At 42.1% G+C, this 9,825-nt stretch overlaps 1 protein-coding gene across 1 annotated transcript in view; it reads left to right on the top strand.

The window, feature by feature from the left end:
• Window positions 1–7,023, top strand: part of FARP1 (FERM, ARH/RhoGEF and pleckstrin domain protein 1) — a 324,700-nt gene extending 317,677 nt beyond the window's left edge. Inside the window, exons 26-28 of the mRNA XM_044670555.1 lie at window positions 184–291; window positions 2,532–2,683; window positions 5,920–7,023. Coding sequence (XP_044526490.1) covers window positions 184–291; window positions 2,532–2,683; window positions 5,920–6,001 — 342 coding nt within the window. The 3' untranslated portion in view covers window positions 6,002–7,023. The remainder of the gene's footprint in view (window positions 1–183; window positions 292–2,531; window positions 2,684–5,919) is intronic.
• Window positions 7,024–9,825: the final 2,802 nt, after the last annotated feature.

Genomic DNA, 9,825 nt, shown 5'->3' with positions numbered 1-9,825 from the left:
GGGAGGGGGGGGCTGGCCCTTAGTGGAAGGATTGATGGCTCCTTTGTAACTAAAATTTGGGAGAGGGAAATGAAATGTTTCCTTTACATGGGGTTTTGCGTCTTTCTAGAGGTTCTCAATTTTCAGTGTGCGTTTGTGTCTGTGTGCGTGTTTTCTCTCACTGCTTTTTCTTCATTATTTCAGAATCAGTTATCTGGGAACCTATTACGGAAATTCAAAAATAGCAATGGATGGCAGAAGCTCTGGGTGGTGTTTACCAACTTCTGCCTGTTCTTCTACAAATCACACCAGGTAAAGACCTCGTACAGCTTGAAAAGCTTCCTTCGGCGGGCTCAGATCAGGAAAATGCAGAGAGGTCTGGGGGTGGTGGGCTCGGGACATTTCCACCGGCTTTCCTAGGACAGACTTGGCCATGCCATGAGCGACGGGTCTCATAGACTCATAGCATCTGCCCCACCCCACCCCCCATGGTTTCATCCTAAATGTGGCTTCCGTATTTCCTTCTGAAACTAGCACTCCAGGAAGTGTTGGCCAGAAAAAGATGGCAGATGGCATCAAACCAGTACATGGGGGTTATGAATAAACATTGGTAAATGAGACATCTCTGATGACTGGAATGGTAGGCAAAGGAGTTCTATTTTGAAGCAATGGAACAGTGACCATTTCAGGAAGGTTTTTCTCTCCATCCAAGGGAAGGCACATTTCCTGGTGTGTCCTGCGTATCTGGGGCCACAGGGGGCAAGTAGAAGAACCCATTAGTAGTGAGGACGTGGTTCTCCCGGGACGGGGGGGTGGGGGGGGTGGGGGGAGTGGTGGGGCTTTGGTCCAGAACCAGACAGGGAGGCAGGAGGCCAGGCTTCCTCTCCTTGGGCTAACACGTAGGCGCCAAGGCCCGCTGGAAGCACATTTGTTGCCAAGCCCATGGCACTCGGTGGACACAGCCCACGGTGTCCATCTTGGGATGTCACTCACCAGGTCTGAGGGTTAGCGCTTCTGACTCTAAAGGGCTCCACTTAGCATTTTAGCTTCCGTTAGAAAGCAAACGTAACCTTTTTTGCTGCTGGAATGAAGCTTTTGAACATGAATTCCAACTTAAGGGTTCTCTGCAGGAGACCCCCAAGGAAGAATGAGTGGTTTTAGAGCCAGAGGGGAGGAAGTCCATGCCAGAGAAGTTTTATGAAATAACTTGGGGCCTCTCTTATTCTTGGGCAGCTATGTGGTACAGGCAACAATGTACTGGGCCTGGAATTAGCAAGACCCAAGTTCAAATCAAGATTTTCTTTTTATAAAAATCCTTATTTTCAGGCTTAGTGGCAACCCTAAGATAAAAGGGCAAGGGCTAGGCAAACAGGGTTAAGTGACATGCCCAAGGTCACACAGCCAAACGTCTGAGGCCAGACTGGAAACCAGGTCCTTCTGACTCCACACCTGGCATACTATCCACTGTGCTACCTAGCTACATGCAAATATGGTATGACCCTGGACAAGTCACTCAATCTGTCATATAAATTCCAAATCTGTGAAATAGAGGTAATGTAATAATAGCACCTGTCTCCTAGGGCTACTTATTGAAAAAATAAAAGAACGAGATAATATTTGCAAAGTGCTTTGCAAATGCAATTATTATTATTTGCATAGCCAGAACCCAAGAAAAAATAATGAGGTTGGCTCTTCCACTCACATACATATTTAGATATGGGTGAAATCAAGTTAAAGTATTGACCACAATGGTATTAAATAGGGGCCCACTAATCCACACATAAGGATTCCTGCATATTAATCTAGTTTTAAATTTTAACAGCTTCCTTTTTTTCTTTATTTTGTTAATTATTTTCTAATTATATTATAATCTGGTTTGGTCCACACCTTGGAGTGCTATGGACCCCATATTTAATACCCCTGGCCCAAATCATGCTCTTGTCCAATTGTTTTAAACCTAAACTGACCAGAGCCTGTGGCCCCACGTCCCAGCGCCTGGACTGAAGGACAGCATATCCTGCAATGTGACCGGGCTTGGGATGCCAGTTTGCCAAGCAGGTCTGTGAGGAAAAGTAGAGTCACAGAGGGACAAGGGGAGGGGAGTAGCCAAGAAAGAGCAGATTGGTTCTAGCTCCTCAGTGGAAGCCTCTGGACATTAGCTGTTATGTATTATACAGGAAATTAAGTTTTCCTAGGGAGAAAGACATAAACCATTTTTGTATGGGTTGTTTTTTTGTTTTTTTGCAACGGTGCCAGTTATCCACATTAGAAAAGAGTCGTGGATTTAATTATTTCTGCTTCTCAGAAACTCTTTGTGGGTAGGAGGGATGGAGCATTGACCAGGGTTACAGAGAGCATCCCCAATCTAACCGGGTAGTAGAGAACAAAGAAGCCTGTGCACCAATCATTCCTCACTGGTGCCTGGGTCCCAGGGAGGGCCCTGATGAGAAAGAACACAAGTGATCCGGGCTCTGGAGACGATCCACGGCCAGACACAAGGGATGAACTCACCTTTGACTGATTTCCAAACGGGTTGTGCTCCTCCTTTCTAGGACAATCATCCCTTAGCCAGTCTGCCTTTATTAGGATATTCACTCACCATTCCCTCGGAAGCTGAGAACATCCACAAAGACTATGTGTTCAAGCTACATTTCAAGTCCCACGTCTACTACTTCAGGGCCGAGAGTGAATATACATTCGAAAGGTAGGGGTTTTGTCTGACCTCTTTTCCTGGGCAGAGGGCACCCTTTTGGTTGAAGGTTTTGCGAAGTGATGACGGTAGAGCCCCTTTTGGCCATGTGAATGCACCCCTCCTGGGTGTCCTCATCCTGGATCTCTGCCCCGTTTCCCAAGAATTACTTGATTTGTCATGGATGGGATTATGCAGTCTAATACCAGACCACACTTCACCACCACTTACAGCAGCCAAAATGAAGAATTCTCTATGTAAGGAAGTCAGTGTTTCATTTGGTGCAACGAGTGAGAATTCATGTTATAGGATTTGAGCCCTTCCATGGGATCCTTTTCCATGTTTTCTGGTATGAAGCAAACCAAACTGCATGTGGGCAAGGCTATGAAGGAAACGGATTGTTTTGGTTATTTCTAAATTCACCTAAACACTTAGAGCAGCCAAGAAGCTGCATTTGAAGGAGGGGAGAACCTCTTAATCTGGGATCTCAGGATTGAATTTCCCTTTCCTCATTCCTTAGTCCTCCACCTCCTAGGGAATCTAGTTCCAGAAGCTGTTCCTTGTATGTGACAAAAAATGAATGTGTAAAGGGGCAATAGTGGGAGGAGAAAATGCTAATGATTGTCCCAAGCAAAGAAAACAAAAGTCAGTTTCTTCCTTCTCTCAGAGTGAACTATAACCAGAAAAGAGGAAAACGTGGCAATCCAAAAGATATTTGAGAAGAGACAACTGATGGGGTGGAAAACAGTGCTCACCTGCTCATAATTACCACCTAAATTAGCAAAGGAGATGAAATTAATTTCAGTACTCAGGTTGAATGGCTAAGAAAAGGAAACATATGCCCTAAGCAGATTGATTATAGAAGTATGTCATATAAATGCTAGCCGATAGTCTTTGATCTAAATTGTAATGAGGATTTGTGGTTTGTTTTTTAAACTAAATCTCGAGGGGACAGTCCTATGTGATGTCTAATCTTGTATCTGGAATTCAGGTTTCCAGATATAAATCCTCATTCTTATGTCTAGCAAATAATTTGGAGGATGCTAATAGAGACATTCCTCCAAAAGGAATCCTTGGAGTACTCCTGGGGCCAGGAAACAGGAAGAGGCAGCATTTTTCCTTCCTAAAATGTGTTACCCATAACTATGTATTATTTTGGATGTGGTCTGATTAAAGTACACTCGGGCCAACATGTTTCTTGTTCTGGGGCGTATCCTCCACAACTGAGGTAGCCATTCACTAAAGCCCACAAATCTTGTTTGTTAAGGTGAATACTGGGTATCCCAGTAATCTTTGTGCAGTTTTAAGCTGAAACCATGAGACAAATCTAGTCAAATTAAATAGGGTAACATATACAGTATGTATCTATTAATGATCTTCTGAGATGCTGACTCATTTGCATTCTCTTGTGATCTTTAAATCTGACACACTCACCTTCTAGGGATTCATCCAGATCATCTATAAAATCTTGAAGAGTCCAAGGCAAAAGGCAGAACACTGTACTAGTGGAGATTTCCCTCCAAGTGGTCACTGATTACACTAACAACCACACCCTGCATCTGTGGTCATTCAGCCAGTTCTGAATCTGCCTAATTTATAGCTTTCTCATTCATAACTGAATGCAGGCTTTGCTGAAAGAATAAGCACATACCAGTCAAGTTTTGCTGTCAAAAATTAAATGAAATTCATCTAGTATATGACTTGTTCTGTGAAGTCATGCTTCCCTTTTGCAATGCTCTCAAACTGGCCTTTAGTTTCCATACTCCACTTGTTTGTGGCTAGTGACCATCCATGTGAGGTGCTTCTTTCTCTCATAATTTTTCGCCTCCAGTTATTCCCTTTGGGAGAGAAAAGCAGCATGAGCCTTTGCCCACCTTGAGCAAAATTCTGGTCCTTTCTTCGGTCTCCCTCTTGCCCTTTTGGTTGTGGTTCATGTTCATTACCAGCTTCATTCTGGAGCTTCCTGCTGCTCTTCCTACACAGAAACAGTCCTCTAGTGGAATCGTTGATACATGCCCTCCTTTCTAACTCCTGGTATTTCTTTTTTATAATCTTTTGTTGGCTGGTGAGTTTTCCCCAAGGAGACAGATTCGTCTCTTCAAGCATTTTGCCTTTACTTATTCAAAAACACATCTCTTCAGAATTTCTCTTTAGAGCATCCCAACCCTTTGGAGTAAAGTTCACCACCAAATGCTCAGTCATGAGCATATCGTGTTCTTTTCTTGAACTTTTGAACTGACTTCCCCAAATCAGACTATATCTGACTTTGTTCTCTATTACAAACGCTAATTAAAATTCACCCCAAAGTTCCCATGATTCCAGAATGGCAACACCCCTTATCACTTCCTCTACTTTTATGTGCCAAGACATTATGCTAAATTCTAGGGAAAGAGAGGCAAAAAACAGGATGAGGAAAGAGTTTGTGATTTCCTCAATTAAACATGGATTCTCAATGTCAAGTAGCCAGAGGAGATACTGAAAACTAGAAGGTAATTTGAAGTCATTTTAAATATCAGCCTGTCATTTCTTTATCAAAATGAAATGTAATTTTTGATATATTCCTGAAAAGGATATAGTGTGGGGTTTTAAGTTAGGATATGGTTTGGGGAAGAAAAAGGGGGAGAGGGGGAGCTGAGCTATACTTAAAACATTTTGAGGTGGAAAGGGACCTTAATGAACAGGCTGGCTCAGAGAATTCTCTAGCTTTATAGTTCCTCATTTCACAGATGAAGGAACTGAAGAGGGTTGGTTATTTAAACCATAGTCTCCCAATTCCAACTAGAGTGTGCTGTCAAATCTACCAATAACTCCCACGTAGAGTAAGGCGTAGCTTTGCCTGTTAGAGTATCTGATCTCTAAGGTCCCTTCTAGAATCCTGTACTGATTCTCCAATACCAAATGCTCTGCTTACCTTCATTACCGATATTTCTTCACAGAAATCATCAGTGTGGTGTTTTGTTTTGTTTTTTAAACCCTTACCTTCCGTCTTGGAGTCAATACTGTGTATTGGCTCCAAGGCAGAAGAGTGGCAAGGACTAGGCAATGAGGGTCAAGTGACTTGCCCAGGGTTACATGGCTGGGAAGTGTCTGAGGTCACATTTAAACCTAGGACCTCCCGTCTCTACGCCCTGCTTTCAATCCACTGAGCTACCCGGCTGCCCCCTAGTGTAGTGTTTTGGTGAGTGAATTGGTTAAAAAAAGGTTTATAAAAAAAAACGAAACATCTAATCTTTTCTGTTTTCCCTCTCTAGGTGGATGGAGGTAATCCGGAGTGCCACCACCTCAGCCTCTCGGGCTTGTGTTCTAAGTCACAAAGAATCTCATGTGTATTGATGGCTGAAACCCACCTTTCTTGTTCTAGCAGTTGCTGCTTTTCTAGAGGACGTTTGAAGTTACTTTCTTCTGTATTAACGAAGCCTAGTAAAATTAAAACAAGTGGTTTTGCAGCAACTCTTGTCTGTCCCAGCAAAACTGTTTTTAATCTATCTAGTCTTTTCAGCTGTTTGAGTCCCCACCCCAATGGTAACAGAGCCCCACCACCTCCTGTCCTATGTGGTGTTCTGTGGGTCCTTCTCTTGGTGTGCTGTTTTGTTTTTTAGCTTGTGCCAGTATTAAAATATTGTTCTTAGAGTGCCAAATGACATTTCCTTTCCTCCAAGATTGCACCTTAAAAAGCAGTACAAATGTACCTGCCCCTTCCCAATGAGAACGTGATTCCATGTGCAAGTGCTATTTCTTCTTTTTCTTAAAAAAAAAAAAAAAAAGAAAGAAAAGAAAAGAAAAAAAAAAGAAAACCCTTTTTATTGTTTTGATCTGTAGACTGCTGGCTTTTTCACAGTGTCTGATAAAAACACAACAGAAGCAGTCTTATAGTAAAGGTCGTTTTGAGATTTCATTTTTCAATCTTTCTACTTTATTAATCAAGGAATTCCTACTAATTTTCTATTGTTATAAAAGTTTGCAGCACACAAACAATATTCCACTTTGGGGTTTCATGTTATAATAATGAGCTACTTTATAACATTTATCAGACCTTTGTCTTGGTGCAAGTTGACCAAATTGTTTACTGTTAACTTTGAGAAGTGATGACTATTTGCAAAATGTAGTTTGTTTTTTAAAGAGAAATAATGAAACAAAAGTCCAGTGCAATATTATTTGGGCTATAAATGTACTGTGAATGGTGTGTACAATGGGAAGATATTAAGCTGTGGTGTTTTGCTGTTTGTTTCACAAGCATGAAAATACCTGTATGTCATTAACCATGGGCCATTTGTGACATGTTAAGTTATGAAGTGTTTTTTGTTGGCGTAAGTGGATGCGGAAACACTATAAAGTAATGGTACTTGTTCCCCTTCCCCGGGCTTTCATTATTAAGACTTACATCCTACTGAAAAGAAAGAATCCCTTTAAAATGAAGCGTCTAGATTGTGATGCTATTTTCCTAAACAGAACTCTGCTCTTCTCTACCCCTTTGCCCTCTGGCCATGGGGATTAACAGTAGTGTGACAGTTCATGTGCTGGACTGCCAGTACCCCAGGGAATGGGGGGCCACCAGGAAATGCATTTAGCACATTCTTCTATTCCCTCGTTGGTTTTAAGGCCTTTTCTAACACAAGTCTACCAAACCACAGATGAGCAGATAGTGGCTCAATTAACACACTTCTCTTCCCCCTCCCCTGCCAGCCAGGTTGATGCTGCCTAATTGAGGATACACAGGAATGAATTGTTGCTGGAATACACAGACTTCATGGAACTGAGGCTGGCTTTGATACATATGGAGACTGCAATTTTGAAATGGACTAGTAGCTTTAGACTTGTTAAATCACTTGCCTTACAACATGTACCAGACGGTTTAAAGTACTAACAACAAAAGGGAATAAAAATACCTCACTCCACTGAGCAGGCTGCAGTCTGAAGGCAAGACAACTTGTCCTTTTGTTCTTCCTTCTCCTCCTCTTCCTCCCCCCTCTGATCTGGGGTGCTGGCAGCCATCCCCCTGCCTGCTACATTTCCTGGCCAGGGTGAGGGCTCATGGGGAGGAATAGTCCAAAGGGGGTTATTCCTGGATTCAGAAAGGGATGGATGCACTGATGAAGTAAAAGCTACTCAACAGTTAACCGGTCCCAGGAGAGGAGTAGCCTCTGGCAGCAAGGCCGCAGGAAGAAAACGAGGGGCAAAGGAGAGGATAGAGAAGATGGCCACTTTTTGCAGTTTGCTTCTTTTTACTGGTAGACAGCTCCCTCCCTCATGAAGCGATGCTGCTGGGAAAACCCATAGAGCTAAAAATGGCCATTTTTAAAAGAGCCAAGGACTCATTTGTTGATATTTTTTAGTCCAAGCCTCCTTTCCAGACGTGAATCACAAAGGTGAAGGGACATACCCTACATCACAAAGGTAGTGACTGTCTGAGCCTGGGTTTGAACAAAGGTCTTCAACTATGAAACCTACTCTGAATACAGAAATGGCTCTCTGCAGTTTGAGTTCATTAACTACCCTGCCCCCCCCCCCCCCACACACACACACACCACTGCAAATAAAAGGTGTTTTTTGGCTGACAAATTCTCTTGTGCTCAGTATTCTCAGTTACCCAAGATACTAAAAGGTTGTCTTTAAGGTCACACTAAAGACAGAGTAGAAATAAATAAACCAGTAAAAAGTTTTTGCCAACAGTAAACAGGTGGGAGAGAACAACTTTGTGAAAGAAAGAATAGCAACAGGCAACAACCAAAAAACAAAAACTTAGGAGCGAGTGGGCGGGCCCCCCCCATCACCCTCTCCCCTACCTTGGTTGCTGGCCTGTTCATCAATCTGAAATGGTTAATGGCTGTCCCAGTTTTCTACCAGGTAGGCAACTGGCCTCCTGGGAGGATCTTAACACAATGCAGTTTTCAAGATCATGGCCTCATGGATGTTTACAACTTCTGGAGGAATTCCATTCACTGACTTTTCATGTAGACCATAATCCAGCAAGTGAGTTTTCAATTACAGTCCAGATGACAAGTGCAGGCATATATCTTGGCTCGAGGCATATTAAAATGTTTACGTTTTAAAAGCCATTTGTGGTCTCTGTGTCAACATTTTCTTTTAGACTTACAATTCTAAATACAAATGGACATTTTCAGAGAAATGTTTATAATGATGAAACCCCTTCAATATCCCTCCCCTCCTTTTTCTTCTCCCAGACTACATCAATAATTTCCCCATATCCATTATTAATAAGTCTAGTCTACAGGCATTTACTAAACGTCCACATCAACTAGTATTAAATGTGCCCTTTATTCTTCAGATGGGTGTGTTGGGAGATGATTAGATTGGAGAACAAAGCCACCCAAGATCTAGAATGTCATAAAAGCAACTTATCTCAAGGTTGAAAACAGAATAAAATCTACCCACTGGTCCTAGGCCATGACTGGATTTTCAGAGCCATCCCCTATACACACTTGTATACACACAACATTAACCCCCCCAAAAATCTTCATTTCTGTGATCTTTACTGACCCTTACATTTTACAGTACCTGTGCTTAAGAACACTTCCTGTGGTTCTTTCCCCTTATTGCCATTTGTGTAACAGAAATACAGTAGCTGTGTTTTTGCTTTTAGAGGAAGGAAATATTAAAAAACTTACAAACTGATCACGTATTTAAAAAATAAACCACACACACACACACACACACAAAGCTACATAAAGACCAAGAACTGAACCAGATACTTTACAAGTACAAATCAAGGACATTTGAGGAAAAGAATAACTATTGGGAAGAGAGAGGAGAACTGTTTCATTACTTTAACAAGGTATCACCTGTTGCAACAGCAGCCCCCTGCCCTGCCCTCACAAAGGCTGAGCCAACCCACTCCATTAGTGCAATTTCCAGGGAAGTTGAAAGGTTTCCAAATGATATGGGGGGGGGGCGGCTTAACCCCTAAATACTGAGTTGGATATTGGCTTGCCAATCCTGAAAAGCTGGGTATGGTCACTATTTAGTCAAATAAAAACAGTAACTTAAAGTCCGCTTTCTACAAGGAGCCAAAATTCCCCTAAACCGTAAACTTCACCCAACCCCAAAACAAAACTAATGGTGAATGCCTTTCCATTGATTTTTTGTTTGAGAAATAAGGTAATTTTTAATTTACCATTAAGCTCTATTCTAAATAACTA

The sequence above is a fragment of the Gracilinanus agilis genome, chromosome 3 (assembly GCF_016433145.1).
Source record: "Gracilinanus agilis isolate LMUSP501 chromosome 3, AgileGrace, whole genome shotgun sequence".
NCBI lineage: Eukaryota > Metazoa > Chordata > Mammalia > Didelphimorphia > Didelphidae > Gracilinanus > Gracilinanus agilis.
Note: the sequence above shows the minus strand (reverse complement) of the source record. Positions and strands in the feature narration are given on the sequence as shown.